The following is a 24,783-nucleotide window of genomic DNA, read 5'->3' on the forward strand; positions in this document are numbered from 1 at the left end:
GCTCTCTTATAGAACACAAGAACACCAGCCCAGAGGTGGCACCACCCACAAGGGGCCCTCCCCACTTGATCACTAATTGAGAAAATGCCCCACAGCTGGATCTCATGGAGGCACTTCCCCAACTGAAGCTCCTTTCCCTGTGATAACTCCAGCCTGTGTTGAGGTGACACAGCCAGCACACTGTGTCATGCTCCCTCTGCCAGAAGACGCATAAGTCTCATAACATATGAGTGGAAAAAGAAAACTATATTGCATTATTTCAGGAAGATTATCATATCAAATAGATCTATATATTTCTGGGAATAAATTAAAGTTGCAGAGGAAGCTGTCCTCCATCCACACATTCAGGGATCCGTCTGTCTGTGCTTTTGCAACCTCTGGACCATTGTACTTATCTGTATCCAGATGTGCAGTTTCTCTAAACCACAGCTCACATACTTCACTGCAAGGCATTCTGGGATACACCGTCCCTGGCAAGGCAATTAGTTGGTTCCTAGCTACAAGTGCCTAGTAGTGGACGGAGAGAAAATTTTTATGGGCATCTGTCTCTACCATGCTTTGTCATAGACCATTTATGCTAAGAAATATCTTTTCTATTTCTTTTTAAATGAATTTTAAAATCCATAATAATTTGCAAGTTTTATCTTCAAAGGTCATGTCCAGTCACAACTTTATTTTTTTTCAAATAAGAGGTTTGATTCAATTTTGAATTTAGGTTTAAAAAAAACAAACAAACATAAAGTGTAGTATCCTGTTCCCCATTCAAAGGAGTTTTGTGTTTTTCTTTTTGTTTTGTTTTTGTGTTTGTGCTTGATTTTTTTGTTTTGTTTTGTTTTTGATAAAGAGCCTCTTGCTATAACCTTTACTTGAGCAGCTTAGGAAGTCACTAGGGAATAATATCTATACTAAGAAAAGGCCTCGGAAAGGCTCATGAGCGTGCTTATGTCTACTAAGAAAACGATGGCAACTAACTTTAGAAAGACATCAAAGCAGCTTTGAGGTTAGAAGAAATGTGTTGTAGAAACAGGCTATCTAAGTTCAAATCTTACATCTTCTAAATGCCAGCTGAGTACCCTTGGCTCAGTTACCTACCCTCTCTGTTTCATCTCTGCCTGTAAAACGGAGGTGATTACAGTGCCTACGTCAGAGGGTTATTATGAGATTAAATGTTAATAATATGATGCACTTAGCACTGCTCTGGCACACAGTATGTACTCAATAAACATTTATAATTATATTTAATAATATTTAGCACCTGTTCTCTAGAAACTTCAAGAATCTTTGTCCTCTATCCTTTGAAATGTGTTTGTTTTATGGAGACATCTTTTTTCTTTTCCAGGTTTCTGTTCTAAATGTCCACTGCCTTTGGTCTTTATGAAATAACAGCACCACCTAAACCCCAAGACACTTTTCAAGGTTCTACTTCCTATGGTGACCCCATTGTCCTTGGGCAGTGACCCCCAGTTTTGGGCCTCAGAGGTCTCGCTCACATCTATGTACAGAATAAATTCCATGGATATTGGCGGCATCTGCCTCTCGCCTCCGTGCGTCAATGGTCCCAGGGGCTCCAGAAGTGCAGCCTTCTGGCCGAGTGAGTTCTCCACCCTTTATCTTCCTTAAGTTTTCCCAACTTTCTATTCCTTTTCTGTGAATTCCTCCTCAACCCCAATTATCCTCAAATGAGGCAATTAGAAGGGCTGGGGAGGTTGCTCTGGTCAGTAAAATGCCTGCCACACCAGTAGGAGGACCTCAGTTTGATCTTTAGGGCTCAAGTACAGGCCAGGCAGAAGTGTAACTCACGGGCTGGGAGGGTGGGGCAGGGTGGGTCCGGCATGGAGCCTGGGCGTGGGAGGCTGTGTATCTATCCCTGGAGCTCCCTGGCCAGTCAGCCAGGCCAGATCAATAACCTCCAGGTTCAGTGACTCAGTCTCAATAAATAAGACGGCAAGCAACAGAGGAAGACAACCGGCATCCACTTCTGGCCTCCACACTTACTGTCCGAGTACTCACCCACATACACCCATGCACACCTACACAATGCATCACACACAGAGGAAACAATCAGATTGTGCATAAATAAATCCTGTTCTTTCTAAACCGAATTCACAGGTTTGCAAATAAGCAATATCACCCAGAAATTTTCTGTTTGTTGAGGGGTGGGGGGGACGGGCAGTATCAAAGAGGGTGTGTGTGATTGAAAGGCAGACCCTAAGAACTTTCAGGTGGTGCTCTTCCCCACCCCCACCCCATCCCCCCCACCCCGCCCCCAGGCAGCTCCTGTTTACTATCTGCTAGTTAGCAACTCTAGGGAGGCAAGTGATGCTGGTGAAGGAGAAATGCCTCCCTGGACAACACTAGGAAAAGAACAAGTGGTCTTAACACAAGAAGATTTTGTAAGGTGCCTGGGCAACAAGCACTATCTCACTTTCTCTGTTCCAAGACCCTAGAACAGAGTCTGGCCCTTAACTGGTGCCCAGCAGTGCCGCCCTCAGACCTGGGCAGAGGGAAAGTCTGTGTTTAGCTTTCTGCTGATTCAGAGTATGCTGTGTGTCACAGATTTGGAAAAGCAAGTTATGAAAGGTCACCCGGTTGGTACCTGGTGTTGACACACAGAAGTGGCTCACATAACCTACCACCCCAAGCCTATGCCCCACAACCCCCAGGGAAGGGTCACTTCATATGCTTGCAGATGGACTGAGAGGACCAAGGTTCACAGAGGTGCTGCTGCCGGTTTTGGAGAGTAGCAGCTTGTAATCAGCTGGGGTCTCACTGGTTGATGTGTTTAGTTACTAACTTGCTAAATCCATCTCTTACAATAATAGAAGCTGGTGGATTCTGGAAATAGCACGGGACACTCCAGTCACTAGATGGTCCAAACTCTTTTTGTGATCCATTATGTGGGTTCCCAAAACCGTTCAAATCTGTATACAAATGCTAAGGAATGAGATTGGAGAGGTGGCTCAGCAGTTGGGAGCACTTGGTGCTCTTGTAAAAAAACCTGGGTTTGATTCTCAGTACCCATGAGGCAGCTCACACCATCTTTAACTCCAAATATAGCATATCTACCACCCTCTTCTGGCTTGCACAATCACTGCACACATGTGGGGCATATGCACATGGGCAAAAAACCCAAACATAAAATACAAATCAATCTTTTTTTAAAAAGTGCTAAGAATCATTTTATAATTTTTGAGATATAAGCATATTCAAAAGTATACTTCTGTAGATTAAAGCAAAACATATAAAGTGTGTTGCTATTGTACATACTGATAACTATGTGGCTATGAATTGCTGGCATTACAGTTGTATTTTAATAAAATATTTAATAGCATTCAACTTTCAAGGAGTTTTAGTACCAGCTCATTTAGATAATTAGTATTCAAACTTTTACTAGTCACAAACTTTGTATTTTAAACTTACTTTTGCCTTTTAAAATAATATATTATAATGCTATATAATAAAAATATATTATATAATCCCATGTAATAACAAAATATAAGATGAAACATGAAGTTAATTTAAATTGAAAAATAAAAGTAATACTTTATTGAATTGTTTTAATAGATTTAGCATAAATTATGTAAAATGTAATTAGAACTTTAAAAAAGATAAAAGCGTCAACGCCACTAAATAGAATTGGACAGAGTAACATTTACCTATAATGGCTCTAAGCACTAGGGAGGCAGAAAGATTGCTACAAGTTTGAGGATACGCTGGCCTACGTAGCAGCGAGTTAGAGGCCAGCCAGGGTTATATGGCAAAAACTCTGCCTCAGAAAGCCTAACAATTTTCATTTTAGAAGTTTTAAAATTATGTGTGACTTTATTCCTCATTGGAACACTGTCAGCCCAGCAATGGAACACACAGACATATGCAGCTAAATCCATCCGTAACTGGTGCTTTGTCATCTCAGACCTATAAAAGCCTAAAGTTGCACACACAGTTCAACTTTTTATATATATTCTGCTTGTTTAGGATCCTCAGGAATGCACTTACTGTGGACTCGTATATTAGCTCCAAGGTAATTAAGGTGTTGTGTGAGATGTTCTCCACTGCTCTGTCCTTGATAGTGTCAGGAAGGCAAGGTTTGGGGTGGAGACGGTTAGTTTTCAGGAAGCATTTTCAGAGAACAATGTCCCATAGGAGAAACCAGGGAAGAACAGGAACCTGATGTACAATAGAAACCACAGAGAGAACTAAACAGTTGTTGGTGAAGTTATAGAGATGTGGGTGCTTGTAGGGTAAGGGTAGAGGCCATGATCTATGATCTCTGCCTGCGGATTCCTCTATCAAGTATGAAAGAGCAGATTCTATACTCTGTGCTGAGTGGAACCATGAAAGAATTTGAGGAAAGAGAACATAACCAGGAGAGATATCTGTTGGAGGAAATATTTTTAAAAAATGTTCCCACCAACTCTCCTGCCCTGCTGGGCCATGGTCCTGCTGAGCTATGACTGGCACTGGCAGGCCACAACACTATGTCCCAGCAGAGTCCCACTCAGTGGACCTACATTCTAGTAACCAAGAAAATCAAAACTCTTAAAGTTTAATTAACCAGTCAGATTTATGTATCAAATATGTCACAATTTACAAGATGTCAATACAATAATTTTAGAGCCATTTGATAAATGATAAAAGCTTTATCCCAACATTTCTAACCTTGTAAACATTTCTACCAGCCATAGCTACTTGTGGCTGGTAAATGCCACACCATCTGAAGTCATCTTAGTTCTCCTCTTCACCTTCCAGGAGGCTCCCTCTCTCTACAACTCTTAGCTCTGCCCACCCCCTTTTCCCTGTCCAATCGCAGACCTCCTCTGCACTAATGTAACTGGACAGGGAAAATCCTGCGACAGCTACTCTGACCACATACCTGTTTTTCCTTCTCTGTTTTCTGAATACATACAGATGGGTATTTTTCTCATATACCAATATGCCCTAACCATCCTACAATCCATACGATGTCTTAGATATGATGGTTCTAGGACTTACAGTAGCCACAGGCCACATGTACATTTGCAGTGGCCCTCAAAGTTCCCAGTGCTGTGACCCTTTAATACAGTCCCCTCATGTTATGGTGATTACCCCCAGCCATAAAATTATTTCATTGCTACTCCATCACTGTAATTTTGCTACTGTTATACTGCTACAAATGCAAATAGCTGATATGCAGGATATTTGGTATGTGACCTGCAAGGGCGTCTCAACCCTCAGGTTGAGAATCAATGATCTAGAGGGCTGGAAGCCTGGAATCCAAATTAAAATGTTTGAGATGGGATAAAGCTTTTATCATTTATCAAATTAAGAAATTGAAATTTAGATATCAATTAAGAAGATATCTTAGATATCAATTTAGATATCAATTAAGAAATTGAAATATCAATTAAGAAGATATCACACATCATTAGCAATATTTTGTCGTGGTAATATGCATTCAAATATTCAGGGTATCAAATACATTGAGATTAATTTTACCATTTTACTTCCTCCTAAGTGTAAAAGAAAACTAAAATTGTCTATGTGTTTTACATTATATTTTAATGTAATTAAATAATGTGTTTTACATTATATTTTACTAAATGTTATTCCCCCAGTAGATACCAATATCACATACCTTATTCACATTTTTTACCTCAAGTTGTGCAAGAAAAAACAAGGCACACACAAGGCATGATGACAAATGCCTGTGATTCCAATGCCTAGAAGGGGGTGGATAGGAGGAGAAGAAATCTGAACTTACCCTGGGCTATCAAGCACAACCCTGTCTCACAAAACCAACAAACAAATCACCCTACATCAGTAACCAATGTTGTTCATTCAAATAATTTGAAGACTCAGGGCAAATTAGAAAGGGTAAAATTTTGCTAAGAGGAATGATTAAATTTAACAAATTTCCAACCTAACACAATGGCCTTGCCTTTAGTCCCAGCGCTGCAGAGGCAGGGGCAGAGGCAGAGGCAGAGGCAGAGGCAGAGGCAGAGGCAGAGGCAGAGGCAGAGGCAGAGGCAGAGGCAGAGGCAGAGGCAGAGGCAAAGGCAGAGGCAGATGGATCTCTGTGAGTCTAAGGTAAGTCTGATTTGTATAGGGAGTTTCAGAATAGCCTGAGCTACCTACCCAATGAGACCCTGGACCTTGGGGGAAAAATTAATAAATTTCCACTTTATCCTTAAATTTAAAAACTCCTGATTTGACTACCATAAAATGTAGTTTCCAGTTTTATTACAGAAGAGATAAAGTCGTTAAGTCTTTAGATACTCCTGTCTTAGTCAGGGTTTCTATTCCTGCACAAACATCATGACTAAGAAGCAAGTTGGGGAGGAAAGGGTTTATTGAGCTTACACTTCCACATTGCTGTTCATCACTAAAGGAAGTCAGGACTGGAACTCATGCAGGCCAGGAAGCAGGAGCTGATGCAGAGGCCATGGAGGGATGTTTTTTACTGGCTTGCTTCCTCTGGCTTGCTCAGCCTGCTTTCTTACAGAACCCAAGTATACCAGCCTAGAGATGGTACCACCCACAATGGGTCCTCCCACCTTGATCACTAATTGAGAAAATGCCCTACAGCTGGATCTCATGGAAGCACTTCCCCAACTGAAGCTCCTTTCTCTGTGATAACTCCAGCCTGTGTCAAGTTGGCACATAAACCAGCCAGCACACTCCTTACTCAAAGGTAATTACATGCATAGATGTATCTCAGCCATTTTACTCTCAAGTAACTAACAGGGCTTTGCCTTGTTCCGTTTGCAGGTCTGGGGTTGTGATTTGGTGACAGGGCCCTGTTTCTTTGCGTGTAGGGCCTCTGCTTATACTTCCATGTGTCCTTCTCACTGACCCCGCCTGCCAGTGACACTGTCACTAAAGCTAGCAAACATAGATACTTTCAAAGTAAATTCGTCCAATTGTCTACAGAGGAACATCCTCTTCCTCATATTTTATAATGATCATAACCATGACTGATCTGACAGAGAAAACGTTCCATGTCTTGACCTCATTCATTCTTTGAAGCACTTGGTTCAGTTCTCATTGGAACAATTTCCAATTTTCACTCATACTCATACTGTATTATTGATCTAATAACCAGAGATCTATTTGCCTCTGCCTCTGGAGTTCTGGGACTAAAGGCATACACCACTATGTTAGGCTGGAAATTTATTAAATTTAATACCCATGGGTCTGAAAATATGACAGCCAGCCTGGCAAATACCCTCTGATAAAAATATGTGCAGGTGAAAACATTCTATTCTGTTAGAACAGTCGATGAGGTTAAGACAATTATTAAGACTATTAACTATATGCTAATAGTAATAATAACAATTCTTAATTAATAACAATTATTAAAACAATTTGAGAGAAATAAAACACCTTTTGTGTGCAAGGGAGTTGCTCAGTAAATACGAACGGAATGACATACAAGCTGAAATACCCTGTCAGCACATATGCCTTTTCATTTTCACATGGTGATATTTATGCCCAAGGAGGAAATGCCCTGTGTTTATCCTCCAAATGAACTTGGTGTAGCAGCTCAAGTGTGACTTAGGCCATTCCCGGCAGCACTCTGTGGGAGCCGTGACCTGGAACGCTCTGGTAAAAGTTCCTTTCTGGTAAAAGCGACTGGAACTGCAACAGTGTACAGGAAATCACTGCAACGTTTAAGTTCTAGTGAGAATGGAGATCAGGGCTGTGGAGAAAAGAGCGGGAAACAGAATCAGATTAAGGCTATACAGCCTACAGCAGCCTCCCATGTGACACACACTTCTGCAAAAATAGAGCATAGGATCCAAACCGCCCCAAAGACCAAGGCCGTGGTGGGGGTGGGTTGGGTGTGTGGTGATGGGGAGGATCACACCTGATCACACCTCTAACTTACAAAGTTGGGTAGGGATCCATCCAGTTAACTGCTTTCAAAGGAGACGTTATATTAACATATAGAGTAGAGAACAGACTTCCTTAACCAATCTAGTCCTTTTATTATTTATCTCTGAAACAAAACTGTGTCCATGTGTAGGTGCGTTATGGCAGCAGATGATGCCCATAAAAGATGAAAGGAAATGGGACTCAAAACACCAGAAACTACTGAAGAAGAGACAGCGCTTAAAGTCTTCAGAGTCTTCATAGACTGATATGGACTATGGAGGCCAGAGAACTGCAGTTAGCCAACTGAGCTTCATTTGATGCCCACCCTTATGTTCAAACAGTTCAAACACTGTACAAATAAAGAGGCAAAAGTCACCTTTTGCTGGAATTCCTTCTTTACAATTCAGGCCAAATTTCCAAACCTGCTCCAAAGATGGAAACAAATCCATCTGAGGGTCTGCAGTGGCTTTTCTCACTTACAGGGACCTAACTACGAGTGTACTAATTTAAAGTTTATTTTAGATCTCAGTAGAAACCAGAAAAGCTAATCCTTTTCAATTTAGGATTTGGTGGGTGTGGCAATCTGGGAAGACCTGGGAAATAACTACTGTTTGGTTTCTTATGCTTGTCTACCATTAAAAGAGCATATAATTATAGCCTAAATGTAGACCTAAATCTTGAACAGGCTAATCTAAACTTTCAAAACGTGTACCTTTTAATGTAACCATCGAAAACTATAGCGTGCCAGATGTTATAGAAGTAAGCATCACACTGAGCTTAAACTGAAGTCACGATACTTAAAAAAAAAATTCCCTTTGTATCACCTTGCTCCCTAGTTGACATTGCACACCTAGGGAGGGCTTCATTTAATCTACTTTGGAAAGGTTAAATGACTTATTTTGAGATAGTTAGGGCTTTTGTCTAAATGCTAGAGAGATCTCTCTCTCTAAAATGAAATCCTTCTTACCCCTCCCCCACGCCTCATGTCTTAATGTTTCACAAAATAAATCTAGAGACGCTGAGCCCTGAGAGATTGTCTATTCTAGACAAAGTGGCTAGGGGAAAAGAAGTAGCGGAGGCGGGTGAGATACAGGCCACAAGGCAGCTCTATCCCGTTGAAAAGGGGTTGGGGAAAAAATCCCGTGTATATTGCTTTTCTATCCCCAGCACTTTTTCTACAAAGACTCTCAGGCAGGAGAAAGGCGAGGGACGCCGCATAGGACAACCTGGGGAGCGGCGGCGGGGGGGGGGGGGGGGGACCGGGCACCGGGCCTGTCACCTGACTGCCAGGAAGAGGGACGTGCGGCCCGGAGCATCTGAGGGGGTGGGAAGAGACCTGGTAGAAGATGGCAAGATCCAGCGCTTCCTGGCTCAGCGCTGGCTCCTTCCCCAGACTTGCTCTCCGGCTTTCGGTTGGAGCCTGCCTTTCCGAGATGGGGGAGTAACCTCTGGCAGAGCACCCGGGTTGGTCCCTCTGCGTAGCCGGTGGGAGGGGGAAGGGTGTCCCAAACCAGCAGCTTCAGATGTGCACAAGGTAGCACAAGAAATCTTTAGTGTTATTTGTGACACGAGGGCGGGACAAGAGGTCTGCTTTCCCAAGAAAAGGCTTCGCGTCCGTCTGCAGCAGGCGACAGTCCAGGGCGCCACCTGCGCTTCGGGCGCGGGCCGGACCGGGCCGGTGCGCGCGGGGGCCCCCAGCGCCCGCTGCTGAGCGTGTGGAGTGACAGACCGTGAGTCCTCGGGCTTCCGTCCCCTTCCAGCACCAGGGACTCACGCCCCAATTACAGCTTGCTCGAGGGTGGGCGAGCTCCCGCCGAGCCGCTGCCCCGCCCCGCAGTACCTGGCGGCTGCCGGGTCGCAGCGCACAGCGCCCCGCGCGGTCTCTGCAGTGCCCCTGCCCTCCCACCTGCGCCGCGCGCCGCCGCTCCGCGCTCCCGAGCCGGGAGGCGCGGCCCCGCTCGCTCGCGCGCCCGCCCGCCGCTCCGCCCGCCCCCCGCGCTCTCCCCGCCCCCTCCCTCCCCCGCAGGCACGAGCGAATGTAGCCCGCGAGAGAAAATGGCGGCGGCGGCGGGCGATCGCGCCTCGTCGTCGGGATTCCCGGGCGCCGCGGCGGCGAGCCCCGAGGCGGGCGGCGGCGGCGGAGCTCTCCAGGGAAGCGGCACGCCCGCAGCGGGCGCGGGGCTGCTGCGGGAGCCTGGCAGCTCGGGCCGCGAGCGCGCGGACTGGCGGCGGCGGCAGCTGCGCAAAGTGCGGAGTGTGGAGCTGGACCAGCTGCCGGAGCAGCCGCTCTTCCTCACCGCCTCGCCGCCCTGCCCATCCACTTCCCCGTCGCCGGAGCCCGCGGACGCGGCTGCAGGAGCCAGTGGCTTCCAGCCCGCGGCGGGACCACCACCCCCGGGAGCGGCGAGTCGCTGCGGCTCCCACTCTGCCGAGCTGGCGGCCGCGCGGGACAGCGGCGCCCGGAGCCCCGCGGGGGCCGAGCCGCCCTCTGCAGCGGCCCCCTCCGGGTGAGCGGCGGGCCGGGCCGGGCGGGCAATGAATGAAGCGAGCACGGCGCGCGGCTCCCGGGGCTCCGCTCGTGGGGCCCCGCGCCCCAGAGCCCTGAAGGTCGGGCGGCGCCCGGGACGGCGTGGGGACGGGATGGGAACGTGCGGGAGAGTTTGTTATTGTTTGCGGACATGTGACAGGCGTGCAAGCCGCGAAGGTGCGGGGCTCCCGGGGCCGGGTTCTGAGAGGCCCCGTGGCGCGCAGTGAGTGGGGGGCCCGGAGCGCGAAGGTGACGGCGGTGGGTCTGCGCGCTGTGACAGGATAGAGCCCCTCGGCCCCACGGGGACGCGCGCCCGCGGGCAGGTACCGGGCCGGGCTCAGCCGGCGCGCCCCGGGCGGCCGGGGGATTCCTGGGACTGCGGGGAACGCCTGTCAAAGCGACGCGGGCGGACGCTGCGGACTCGCGGGGCGGCCGGGTCTGCGGGGACTCCGTGGCTCCCCTCGCTGCGTGTCCATGGGAATTCCTACCGCACCTCGGAGGCTAGAACGCCTTGTGCTGGGAGTTTGAATCCGCCTTTGAAGTTAGCGTTTGGCGGAATGCTGTGGGATCCAGGACCGGATGTGTCAGCCATTCAGCTTCAAAGCTGTGGGGACTGCGCCCCGCAGCCCCGCTGCGTGGCGGGGACAGGGACGGTGCGGGGCTGCGGCTTTGCTCGCAGGGGTCTTCCGGTGCACCAGAAGTAGGATGTGCGTAAGATAGTTTACACCAACGGCTCTTTGGCCTCGCCCTTTTTTGGCTACTGGAAAATTTTCTGTTAGAGGAAATTCTTTTAAGTATATGATAACCTTTTTAAAAATTCTGATGAAAATACACAAAAGCATAACATCTTGATGGATGTGTGAAGTTGTCGGATATGTTTTTGTGATAAGTCACCCGGTGGCCCTGGTAGAATTTCTTGACGTTTACTGTGGGTGGAGAGTGTTTTATTGTGTGTCGAATCTGACAGTAGGAATCCTTGGTTTCGGTTAGTTATCTAAAGTAATTTGACCCCCTTTTGTGCTCTGGATTGTTTAAAATCACGGTCGGTCCGTTTATTACTTGGAGGTCGTTTTCCCTCCCCCCCCCCCAGCTCCCAACCCCAGTAGTAAAAAGTGTGTTGACCCCTGGCTCTGGCAGAGTAGGGAGGAAGGTAGGCTGTAGGCAGTCCCACTGCAGCTTGCAGTGTGCACTTGTACACGTATCTTCCTCTACGGTTTCCTGTTTCTGTGCAGATTAGATTAAAACCTAACCAGAATCATTCTCAGGTGGCAACTCTTACTACAGATCAACTGCAGATGAAAGAAAAAACACTAACTCAAACTTTGAGGAGTTAATTTTATCTAGTCCTGTGAGACCTGATTTTTTTTTTCTATATGATAATACAGTTGGCTACACTCCAGCATTTATAAAAATCAGTGTATCGACCTATGAATATAGCATGAGAGCAGCAACCGCAATGATATATAGAACTTTAGTGTTGCCTCTGGATCAGAGGGTAAGGTGAGGGCAGGTAGAATTAAATACCTGAGTAAACTGTGCTTTGTTTTTGCATTTTCTTTTCTCTCTCTTTATCTCTTTAAGTAGTGGTTTAAAGTAAGGCTGTCTTTAAACTAAATACTGCTAGCTAGAATTCTGTTGGTGCATCTCAAATGTTATATGTGATAGTTTCGGCTACTGTAAAATATCGATTATCTATCCTTTAGAAATAATGCTAACACCTGCTTCCAGCTTTGAAATTTATTTCAAATCTGCTGGTAGAAAACTTATATCATGAATGGGTTATACAAAAATATTGTTGTGTTTTGGGTTTCCTGTTATGACGCTTTATTATTTTATCATTTAAAATCATGGGGAAATGATTATAAGGCTGTCATATAAAATGTCAGTTAAACAGTGTGTTCCCCCTTTTCAAGTAGTTCACATTCATACTTTGAAGAGGAAGATTTAATCCTGATATTTTAGGTTTGTTTTCAGTAGTAGTAGAGAGAGCCAAAGACCCCCTTTGTGTGTCTGAAGACCTGTTGTTGTTGTTGTTGTTTAATCCAGTTTCTAAACTTTAAATGTAGAAATTGGAAGTTTAGAAAATATACATTTGTAAAAGATAAGTTATGGGAAATTCATTAAAGTCAACGACTGTATGTCTGCCCCCTCTCCTTCAGTGAAATAACTCAAGTCAGTGAAAGTTTGTGCCTGTAAGTGGCGCCCAAGGGTTTGGATTTTTTTCCCTTATACTACAGAATAAGGGGCTTTTCCTTCCTATTTACTGTCTTTGAAGAAAAATTACAGCGTTACTCTCCATTGAACAGGCTATTGTGAGTTTGGCAGATATAATTACTCCAGCCTATTTTTGTAGCTTCAACCAAACTATCAATTTGCTGCCCCGGGAAAGAGCAAGATATGCTATGCTTGTTCATGTTAGCTTTGTTTAAACCTAGAGATACTTCATAAGCCGCCTCTGCTTCCTCAGGCCTCGGTTGCACTTCCTTTTAGAAGCTGTTAGGCTAAAAATACAACTCACTGATCCTTTGCTAGAGGGGAGGTATAAAAACATTAATAATAAACCTAAAAATAAGTCCTTTCAAATTCAGAGTAGATGATTCTCTAAAATCATAGATGTAGCCCCAGAAGTTAGCCCTGAGTGAGTTTCTGAGCTCTGGTACTTAGGATTTCTCTCCAGGTTTTGTTTTAAGCTAGGTAAGGAAATTACTGTGTTTTTAAAAGATTAACCTTATTAAATAGGATTCTGGAGGAGAAATATCAGAGCTCGGGTGGGTGCCTGCTCTTGTTTTCTCTTCATATCTGATCTTGGCAAGAGTGACTGGTTAACCAACATTCCTTAATATGTGATTTCCAATGCACTATAATGACTCCATTTTGTTAGATAGGCAAACAAGAAGGAGCCCTGTTGATCAATACTTCTGTAGCACAGCAAGTGTGTCGTGTTGCACATTGTGGAAATGGTCACTGACATGTGGGCCTGAAGATTTCAAAATGTGCAGAGAAAGGGATATTCTGTTGCTTTCAACAAGAGAAAACAAAACAAAACAAAACAAAAAGACAGCTACAGTTTGCCTAGGCAGAGTCTGCTACCCTGTCCTTGACCCTGTTAGTCAGTTCCAAAGGAAGAAGTGGTGAGATACCAGTAGTCAGGGAGAATGGGTTATTCTGAGGAAATCTGAGGGACGTTCCAAAATGCTGTTAGGATCGCCTTTGTATTCTGAACTCCTCGTGCTTCCCTGAGCTGAGGGGAAATCTGTATTACAGGAAGCGTGGCAGCGTGGCATGGGAGGTTCTTGGTCCATGGCAGACACTGCTGACCCCGTGCCCGCATTTCTCAACATAGGATGACTTGTTTGCGTCATGGGCATCACATACATCCTTTAGACTGGCAGTCTTCCTTAGTCCTGGCCATTCTGTATCTTTAGTTAAAAGTTACAGTTGCTGAAGAATGTAAAGGGAACCCATGAAGCCAGGAGGTAGACAAACCCTTGCCCTGGTGTGAGCAAGGCCTTGGGGTTGATTGCTAACATATGCAATATTAAAAATATCACAAATGTCTTTTAAAAATTACTTGAGAATATTTTTAATCATGAAAGAAGTCAGGACCAGAATTAAGTAAATGACTCACCGGAAGTGGGGGCGTTAGTCTGGTACCCTTTAGATCGCTAAACGTAGGGATTTTACCTATGGCTTACAACACATTTGGTAGCTTTGTCGATAGGTGTGTATGCTTTTGATACAGTCAGCTTCCTTGCCTTTCGTGCGGCTGACAGATTATGTAGATCACCTTGTTTAATCACCACTGCAGCCCTGTCGGGCATGGTAGCTTCTGTTTGGGGAGGTAAAAATTAATTGGACGTAGAAAAACCCCGTGATCACTCAGCTACAGACAAGAGTTAGGATTCGACCCAAGCCGGCCTGCCTCTGTTGCCAGCTCCTCTCATTAGTTTTTGCTGTTTCTATTTTTGTTTTCAAGTTAATTATTAAATTAACTGATGAACTTTAAAAAGGAAGTTGCTCTGTAGGAGTCGTGAGAGGATGGGCTCGGACTCTGCCCTGCTTGCACAGATCTGACCTGTTCTCTGCCAGCCTCGCGTGGGCACCCGTATTTTACAAGGAAGTACTATGAATGCCCCTCCACAACCGCCCTGCGCTGGCAAAGGGGATAAATGATTAGTGTTGAAAGTTTCTTAGATTTGCGCCATATTAACTCATAAGTGAAAGGAGACAGAGACGCCGGAATAGTGTTCCCACTGTCTTAGATGTCCTTCATTCAGTGCAGATGAACTTTGCAAGACAGTGGTGTGGTTGAGCTAAAGGTTTCCGTTGGTGGATGGGAGCGTGAAAGCGTTCCATGATCCTATGTTAAGTGCAGAGAGGGAGGGGAGAGGGGAGAAAGTCCAAAATGAGTCCCCAGAACCTCACCCACGCACGCACACACGCATGCACTCCGTGAATACAGCCACACCTTCCTACCTCCCTGAGGCCAGTTACTGACTGCCCGCCTCATATGTCAGTGGCTAGGAAAGGTGGCTTTGCCCTCTCCTGCGCCTGGCGGGCCTGGTTTCTGCTGCCTTCCTCTGGTTCTCTGAGGCGTGCTGGGTTTGGGTCGCAGCTGTGGTGAACAGATGCAGATCTGTTCACACTCTGCCTGCCTGCTCTTATTAAGAGTGATGGAGGTGAAGCTGCAAGTTCAGGCATGATTTTCCCCCCTGTTCTAAGAGAAAATTAAAACGAGGGTATGGGAGCCGGAAATTCAATATCTGCCAACACTGGTTTTAAACCTTGGCCCTTATGATTCGTCAAAGCGGCTCCTGATTGGAAAAGAAGGCCAGGGGGATTGCAGAATGTGCCCCAGGGTGTGGGCTGTTCCGGGGAGCCTGTTTTCTCTGCACCCTGGTTAATTTGGGTTGTTTGCTATGGAAAGGGTATTCGGTTCGGTCAGCATTTGAGCGGTGGCTTGATACTTTGCTACTACTGAGAGGTGATACAGCCTAGGCAGAATTCTTAAGTCTTCACCAGGTGCACATTTAAAGCGCATGGCTGTCAGCTGGGAATTCCTCCTGCGGCCACTGAACCTCTTGAAGAGTCGAGGAAGTCCCCAAGCCACATGGTACCAAATCTACTGTCCTGTAATTAGGATAATGAGTAAGTTTGTCACATGCATGCCTATCTGTCTAGGGTATGTGTGAAGTGAGGAGGGGGTAGAAACTAGACTGTATCGGTGGGAGCTTTGCTTGCTGGTTGGCCCAAGTAATCATTAACTGATATTTTATGATGTCATCTTCAAATTGGTCTGACATTCTGAATACTAAGTACCAGAAGAGGAATTGTAACCCAGCATGGACTTTTATGTTTTGTGCATATATTTTGCTTGGTGTTGAGAATTTTGTTGGTATTTAGCAAGCAGTCATTGAAATTTTTGACTTACAATTTAAAAGCTAGAATAATTAGCATATTTCAGTAACTTATATATAATTATTACTGGCACCATATACAAACTGTCAAGTACTGAGTAATTGGGCTGTGGTATCTAAAGTGTCTGGTGGCTTGCGTAGATGGTACGTACACCTTTCTCGACATCTTTAGCAGTTCTTCCTTGGAGATTGTCTTATCCTTTGGAACAGTAGAATTAAGTCTTCGGAACAGCCCTAAACTTTCCCTATTCTCCTTACATCGACCATTCAGAATAACTCTGGAGTTTGTGTTCCTGGTCATGTCCTCCCTGGACTGTAGACCGCACCAGAACCAAGCTGCCGTCTGTCCCTAAACCAGTGCAAACCTGTTCCTGCTCACTAAGTGCACAAACAGGACCCTGAACTCCTCCTTGGCACCTGCCTGCCTCTCCCTCAGCCTTGGTCACTCTCGGGTCATCTGCCCCCTGCCTAGGCCAGGCACCCTCCATGTGTCACAGACGGGAGAGCAGCCTGGTGCATCCCGAGTCTCACTCTTGCGGTTCCAGATTGTCTTCCATGTTACATGCCCGAGAGACCGTTTAAATGAAAACCTAACCTTAGCTTCCTACGGCCAAAAAAATGAAGGGATTCTGTTGAGTCCAAAAACTTCCTCGGGTTCTCACTGAATTACAGACCAACTGAATCTACAACAGTCCCTCAGCAGTCCCTGGCAGGCTGGGTTTGCCACCTCTCCCTCTCCCTCTCCCCCTCCCCCTCCCCCTCCCTCTCCCTCTCCCTCTCCCTCTCCCTCTCCCTCTCCCTCTCCCTCTCCCTCTCCCTCTCCCTCTCCCTCTCCTCACCCTCTCCCCCCTCCCCCTCTCCTTCCTCCTCCTCTTCCCCCTCCCCCTCTCCCCCTCCCTCTTGGGTCCATCCTGGCTGGCCCTGGTCCTAGGCTCACCCCCTTCATTTCCTCAAACTCCGCACACTGACTCCTGCTGGCAGTCTGTGTCCCCCTGCCTCAGAACTTCAGGCAGCCTCACTGTTGAGATCTTAGTCCCTTCCCCAGGGAAACTCTCACTTACCCAGTCTCACTTTGTGGTACGGTGCCCCTGTTAACATTGTTGAGATTTAAATTTAGCTCCCTTGTTGACCGACTGCTGGCCCCAGAGGGCTGTGCGGCCTGAGTGGACGGGGCTGTGGCTGTCCACTAGCACCAGTGCCCACTCAACACCTTCACAACTGTCTGTGGAAACCGAGCATGGGGGACAGCACCCTGCGTGTTCAGACAAGTGGATCCTGTGCGCTTCCCTCTGGTCAGATGTAGTTTATGGCCTAGCTAAGAGGGGATCAAGGCTAAAGTGTAGACTCAACCCACAGGTTCTCGAGAGGCTGGCTGGAAGCTTCTGGGCTTGTACAGTGCCCGGTGCCTCCAGGAACTAGGTCAGCCAGTGTGTTCTGTCTGGAGCATGTGGCTGTTCTACCTGGTTCCCTTCAGGTATGAGGAGTTTGCCCAGTGCCTAAGACTTTTCTGTGCTGACTGGGTGCTTGAGAACACACACATAGGAATAAGTAGTTGCATAAGGGTGTTGGGCCTTGACATATATAACTCTTTTACCAAGTTTTCAGGATGGTGTTTAATCTTGAGAAATACTTCTAGGATTTTTGTCTTTGGGAACGGGCTTCTAAGATTTATAGTCTTGGTAAGTCACTTGGGGATGAGTAGAAGTCCACGTCCACATTAAAGAAAAGATTTGCTAGGCAAGCACTGTATGAGATTTCAGGCGCCTCCGACTCATGTAACAGGAACCAGACAGGAGGTAACCGAACCCAGCCGGTCCCTTACCTAGAGCACAGTTCAGAAACTAAGAGAGAAGGCTTGAGGCAGCCAAACGGGGCGGGGCAGGGGAGGGTGAATTTGTGAAGTCCTTTGATTTTACGAGAGGCTCGGGGCATTTGTGCAGGACTGACATTTATTTAGGGAACTGCAGCTTGGTCATTTGGTGTTCCCTGAGTAGTTAGGGGAACACAGTGTGGGCCTGGCAGGGGCGAGCAGGCTGACCCAAGGGAGTGCGGGGAGGCAGAAGAGGAGATTAGAATGTGCAGTCAGGGTCACCTGGTGGTGTGTGTTCGCTCTGCCTGGGTAGACATGTTTGCTTGTCAGAACAGAACCCTTTGAGCACAGTGGTTGGGGCGTCTGTCTTTCCTAACCTGTGAAGTGAATGGAATCAAGACATAAAATCACTTTGCTTTATTACAAGTATGGCTTCTTATTTAAAGTTGTCATTTTTTTGGTCATCCTAGAGCTTGTAACCCGTGTTAAGGAAATTTTCTCAGATTTTAATGCTTAAGGTGGTGAGCCTCTCTCAAGTGTGCATCTCTGCAGTCTAGACAGTGAATAAATGAAGTTTTCTTTGAATTACATAGGGTGGATATTGCTAGTTATTTCTAGTATGTGTGTGTGTGTGTATGTATGTGTATGTGTGTGTGTGTATATATATATATATATATATATATATATATATATATATATATATATAATGATATATAGACACCTTGTGAATCCTCTGTGTGGAAACCTTTTTATTTGTTGGTCTGCAGTTTCTTTGAGAGAACAGCAAGCATAAAGATGCCCCCAGTGTATCTCAGCCTTTTCCCTACATTCCAAGATTTGGGGTTAATGAGAGTCACTCGCAAAACCTTAATTGTGTATGTTTCCTGGGATGGTACGGTCGGTCAATTTCTACTCTTTTTCCTCTTAAAAAGTATTTTACTTGGCTGTATTTGTTACTGATTTTCAGTATCTCAGTTGGTGCCTTTTTATTGGACCTTCCTTAGATTTTTAAGAAGCTGTAACAAGTTGGGGAGGTAGCTCAGTCACAAAGTCTGCTTCCCATCTGCAGAGAGTGCAGAAAGAAAGGCAGACAGGTGGACAGACAGAAAACGATGTGCCAGAAAGTATGGATACTCTCTTCTTTACGGTGCCGGTGATTGAACCCAGAGGGTTCTACATGCTAGGCGAGCGCTCTCCGGCGAGCCAGGGCCCCGGTCTTTAGTACTATTCTGGCCTTTAGTACTATTCTGGAAGTGGTGGGGTGTCTTGGGATGGGGGGTGCATGAACATAGGGTCTTAGAAGTTGGCTTTAAATTCAGCATAAAGCCTGGCGCCTGAACATGCTAGATCCCTCTGCTCTGCTTCCAGTGCTAGGACAGGTGCCACCACCCCTGGCTTGGCCTAGTGTCTTATTCTGAAATTATACATTTTATTTTCTAGTATACTAAATACACACCTCTCTGCTGTTTATATTATAGTAATGAAGTAAACTTCAATAAAATAATAAATAAATTGACATATGCACATATACATTTATGTCACTAAAGATTAATATAACAATTCAAAACGATATAAATGTCTAAAGATAGATATTTATATGTGTGTATACATATATATATATGTATATATACTTGTGCCCTTGGCTTTGTAAATTAATTATGCTGGCATAAATTGTGTGAAAGGGAATGTGAATTTTAAAATAACACAGCCAGATTGCCCTATAAAACTTCGTGTCAGTTTACATCCATGCCACAGTAGGTGACAGTGACCATTTTCCCAGCCTTACCAACATGGTATATTGCCACAATTGTATTTCATCTTCCATTTTTCTCAAGCTGGTAGGTAAAGAAAGTTTTCCGTTTGAATTTGCAGAACTTTGCTTTTCTTGCTTGGGAAGTCACCAGATTTCAAGCTTTGCACTAGATAGAAAGGAAGGAAGCCACCCCGCGGCGGCGGTGGTGGCGGAGGAGGCACCACCCAGAGAGTCTGCTGACTCAGCCTAGAGAGCAAGTGCCCTTGCTTTAGGTGATGGCTCTGGATCCGCCTGTCACCTGGGGAGGCCTCCTGGGCAGGACAGAGGTTGGCTCTGTCATGTACTCCTTGTGCTCTGTCAAGATGTCAGTGTTCCCAGCCCCACCCCACCCCACCCCACCCTTACCCCCACCCACCCCCTCCACCCTCCACCCCCCTAGTCCTCACAGGAGAGCCTCCATGGCCCTCAGGAGGCCTTCCTGGGTAAATGCCGCCACCATCTCCCTATGGGCTCTGCTCTCACTGTCTTCCAGCCTCACTCAGCCTCAGCTGGCCTACTGTTCTTCCCCATGGCTGTCAATGCAGGGTCCATGCCCTGTCAGACTTTTCTCCATCCTTAAAATGAAGTCCACTCACCATAATGCAGTTTAGATACTCTGGGATGCAGCCCCTTGTCACCCTCAGATCCCCACCCAGAACACTTGAGCCCTCCCTTGGTCACCGTTTAATGCTCCCGTCTGAGGGCTCGCTCTGCCTCCTCAGTGGAGTGGGTTTCTGGTGTGTGTTTTCATTCTCTTTGAATAAAGAATTATTGGTATTCTACTAAAAATAAATGTGTCTATTTGTGGACGTCAGCACCGTGCTGTACAGACTGCTGAGCTCCTTGGTTTAAGAGTTCTCTATGTTCGCTGCTCTTAAAGCTTTTTCGTTTCCTCTGTCATTGTATATGTGCTCAGTGCTCTCAGCCCGGCAGTATGGACAGACAGAGGTGTCTGAGGCACACAGTGTAAAATGAATCAAATGTTCAAACTCCCCGGTGTTAACATTTCAGACGTGCGGTGGCAGGGAAAAAATGTTGGTACCAAGCCGAGACTGCCCTTGAGACTAATCCAAGGCCATCGCGGGTCAGACAAATAGGCTCAAATGCTTCAAGCAGAGAGTCCGGCTGGGCATGAGGACTCTGTGGCAGGTTTGTGTCAGCTGCCAGGCCTCCGCGGCCCCTCTCCATGAACCTGGAGTGGTGTTCTTAGAGCACCGGAAGGGCAGTGCAGTGAGTGTGTGAGCGTGAATGGCCCATGTGACTCACCACTCCTGATGATGGGACACGGTGCCTTCAATAACCTTGACTATCTGCTGTGAGCTGGACATCAGGGTGCTGAGGACACAGTGGGGAGGAAGTCAGCTGTCCCATGGTGTGTCCCTGCTGGTGTGCTGCGGACATCAGCCTGGCTCGGGGACAGGCTGCCAAGTCGGGACTTTGAAGAGAATCCATGGGCTAAGAGGGTGGAAAGTACGGAGGCCCGGAAGTCAGTGTCTGCGTGATTAGAAGTCTGTCCCCGGGTAGCTCAGGCAGCCTCACTGAGTGGAGAGAGGGTGCACATGGGGCTCAGGCACCTAGGACAAGGTCCCTGGCTCTGGCCAGCTGGAGAGCTAGACAGCGATCTCCCCCTGGGTTTTGTTCCACAGACTGACCCTTAGGTCTCAGTGCTGAGAACGAAATAAAAAGCCTTTGTAGCTGGACGGGTAACCACGCTGCACCAGGAAGTGGGTCAGCAGGCTCAAAGGAGGAGTCTCCTCGCTGGGAACCAGACTTGCCAGCCGCCGCCTGCCTCCTGCCACAGGCCCCTGGGAATGAGTGCCACCCTGGGTCTCAGCTTCACATCCACCAGCCCCAAAAGGCGGTCCACAGGAGGAGTGGGTGCCTGTGAGACCGGATCCCTTCTAAAAGTCTCTCTTTAACTTTGATGCCGCTTGCACTTGACCTTGAAGACTTGTCCTTAGCCACTCTTGTTTTTAGCAAAGGCCGTCAGTGTGCCTACTGACCATCTTGTTAGAAATTCACTTCCCCTTGCTATTTTGAAAGATTTTTTCCATGAGAAAAGACTGGAAAAGTGCAACTTTTCTATTCTGCTATGCAGGGTGAGGTAGCTGTCGCTCTCTGCCTTGGGAGACCGAGGTCCTCAGAACCCCTAGTCTGTTTAGCTCCAAAGCAGACCAGGAAGGGGTGGCAGGGATCCTGGAGGCCACTTAGTGTCCAGACTCAGGCTGTCCCGCCCAGCTCCGTGCACAACCCCTCCTCAGAGTGCCCTGACCCACTCCCTGGTGCACATGGGTCCCCGCTGCAGACCAGCGCTCTCAGCACTGTGAAGTCAGCCCCTGGTTGGCCTTCAAGCTCTTGTTCCTTTGAGAAGTTTAATTTTGAAAGTTTTTTGCAGCTAAATTTATTGAAAGCTTTTTTTTTTAATTTATAAACTCTTGCAATTTCAAACTGTATGCCACCCATGAAAAGAAGCAGCTTAAAGTAATATAAAGAGAAGCGGTGGAAAGCTAGACCTGGCCACATACACCTGCAATCCCAGAGCTCAGGACGCTGAAGGGAGTGTTCCAGGAGAGCCTGAGGGACATAGTGAGAGATCCTGTCAACACACACACACACACACACACACACACACACGAGGATGCAATGAAACTATCATGTATGAAATGACATTAAGTACTGAGGAAATGTTTTCAAGGAAGCTTACAACCATGAGGAGAGTGTTCTTTTGCAAAGTGGAGAAAAGAAATGAGGAAAACATAGAATGTGTTCAGCTACTTAGGGAAGCAGGCCTGACAGGAGCTATAACCCTACTTCCTGGTAACTTCACTGCCTCTTTAGCTCCAAGTCAGTTCTGCAAAGGGATTCCCGGCAGTGATGAGCTAAGCAATCCTTCAACTTGTGTCTAAGAAGGCTGGTTCATAAGCACACACGTGGTGGCAGCTTCTTAGTTGAGACTTTAAAATCGTTTCATTTGGTGACAGTTGCTAAAGTTCACAATTATGTCTTGGGATTCCTTTTATATCATTTGGACAGCAGTGGCAGGTTCTGGAAAAAGCACAAATTCAACTGTGACTCCTTTTCTTTTTCTTCAGCGTCTAATAATTTTGCTTTCAAACTCCAGAAAATGATGGTGTTGACTTAGATCTGGAGTAAGACCGAGTGAGTGTCTAGACCTTGTGGTGACCCCAGCTTGATGGAGTTCACACAGACCTTACCCATGCCTGTTTCTCTACACCACACACCACACTGAGGCTGCTCATAACTCACTGTAACTGCTCTTTGTCTCGGGTTGGAGGAGAAGAACACTTGAGCCTTCCTGCTTCTGCAGAGCCCACCCCTGCACGGCAGTTGCCTGCTTCTCAGTGTGGCAATGTTGCCATCAGACATTGAGATATATGGTTGAGGCTTTACCCCGTATGGTCGCAGCACGTGAGTTCCAGACCAGGCAGGGTGAGGAGCAGAACAGTTGTTACAGACTGATTCCCAAGGCACCCTTCCAAACCTTTGTGACAGATCGTGATGGCTTGTCGTAGGTTCTGTCACTCTGCAGTGAGACTGTCCCTGCACGGTGCACACTGGGCCAGTCCTGCGGTCTCCAAAGCGGAGGAGAGTGGGGCATTCCTCCATCCGGAGAGGGTTTGCTAGGAGAGTTTTGACCAGTGCCCAAGACCTGGGAACAAAACCTTTCCTCCAGGGCCTAGGCCCAAAAGACAGTTCAGGTATCAGAGAGAAAAGCTTATGCTCAAGAACTTGTTACTTTTTCTTCTACTCCTTCCTGGGCCAAGTTTTGTTGATACAAAGTCATTAGTGTCTGAAGTCAGCTTCTCTCTGAATCCAGCAACTTGCTAAGAAATGCGTCCAGAATTTTGTTGTACAGTACAATGCTGTATACATGTTGATGGGTCCCCAAATGCTAGATGTCACAGATCTTAACACACATGTGAGTTAGCAGAAAACTCTTTTCCAGGGCTGGGGATATAGTTCAGTAGTCCTAGTGTTCCTGAAACCCTGGTTCAATCCCTAACACCACATGAAACTGGATGTGGGGCCTGGTCTGCACCCTTCCTGTTCAGAAGGTGGAGGTCTAAGGACCAGAAGTTCAAGGCCACCCCAAGGTGCCTGAAACCCTCTAGAGCAGTGCTTCTCAGCCTGTGGGTCACATGGGGGGGGGCAAACAGTGCTTTTATGGTGGGCACCTAAGACCATCGGTATATTAGATATTTGTAGTTCATACAGTAGCAAGATTGCAGTTGTGAAGTAGCAACAAAAAATGCTTATGGTCGGGGTCCCACAGCACGAGGAACTGTATTAAAGGGCTACAGCATTAGGAAGATCCACTGATCCAGAGAGAGGCCGAGGACCACCCTCTGTAATATGAAGCTGCTTTTGATAAGTTGGTCACTCCTGCCTCTCTCCCTTTGCCACGCCCCCCACAGCCCTCCCCTTCCCTCCCTCTGGGTTCACCGACTGACTGCTCCCATGATGCTCTAGGATGTGGTACTGCAGGCTCCTTGTATCAGGGTCTCTACAGCACCACGGTGCTCAGAACCGCTGGGCGCTCTACCCTCCCTCTGTTTCTTCCGTGAGAGTTATTTCAAGTGGCTCCTATTTTGTCGAGCACTGTGCGATTTAGCATTTGTCATGCCATGTTACTGACCTTTTGGGTTTGTCTTTTAGTGCTTAGGATTGCCTACCCTAAACTCTGTCCTTGTACATTGGGGTCCCTCTGCCCCAGCTATTTCTTTTTTGTGTGTATTTAGAGCAAATGAGTTAGTTTTATAATGATCAGAAATGTTTTAAATCACAAAATTAGCCCAAAGTCAGAAAAATTTGCACTGTTGGCTGCTGATTTTTTTTTTTTTTACTAAATGTAATGCTAATTTTTGTTTGTTTTTTTAAGTGAATTAATAAGATGCATTGATGCTCATCATTGCATGATTTTTAAAGGGGTTCAGCTTAGAAATCTGCTTTAAATATTGATTCAATCTTTTCACCAATACTTTGGCAGTCATATGAGCCCAAATCTTTTTATACATATAAAGCACTCTTTTAAGTAGTTAAAATTGTTTGGGAAATCTCATCACTTGCTATTCTAACTGTGCCTTCCTGAGTCTCAATGTTTCTTTGATTCACTGTGAACATTGTTCAGAGACTACAGTCATCACAGAGGCTGGCCTCTCACAGGCTTCTCCCCCTGGGATTCCTACCTGGAATTGGGGGATGGGCCTTCTAGCGCCTGTGGCTTTCATTGGCTCCAACAACTCAGTAGCATTTTGGAGTTTTTCTTAAAATATGGAAAACGAGGTTGCATGATGCCTGCGTAGCCCAGGCCTGGCCACCCTGCTGCACCTGAAGCCAGGTGACCATCCAGGCCCGAGGGTTC

The 24,783-nt window shown here is 46.6% G+C and overlaps 2 protein-coding genes across 2 annotated transcripts in view; both read left to right on the forward strand.

Annotated features, from left to right (window-relative positions):
• The window catches only part of Gpbp1 (GC-rich promoter binding protein 1), a 722,682-nt gene that overhangs the window by 336,665 nt on the left and 361,234 nt on the right, over positions 1 to 24,783 (forward strand). The gene's annotated exons all lie outside the window — the stretch shown is intronic.
• The window catches only part of Map3k1 (mitogen-activated protein kinase kinase kinase 1), a 64,483-nt gene continuing 49,570 nt past the window's right edge, over positions 9,871 to 24,783 (forward strand). The window contains exon 1 of the mRNA XM_052159417.1: positions 9,871 to 10,361. Coding sequence (XP_052015377.1) covers positions 9,910 to 10,361 — 452 coding nt within the window. The 5' untranslated portion in view covers positions 9,871 to 9,909. The remainder of the gene's footprint in view (positions 10,362 to 24,783) is intronic.

Source organism: Apodemus sylvaticus, chromosome 16, assembly GCF_947179515.1.
Source record: "Apodemus sylvaticus chromosome 16, mApoSyl1.1, whole genome shotgun sequence".
NCBI classification, from domain to species: domain Eukaryota; kingdom Metazoa; phylum Chordata; class Mammalia; order Rodentia; family Muridae; genus Apodemus; species Apodemus sylvaticus.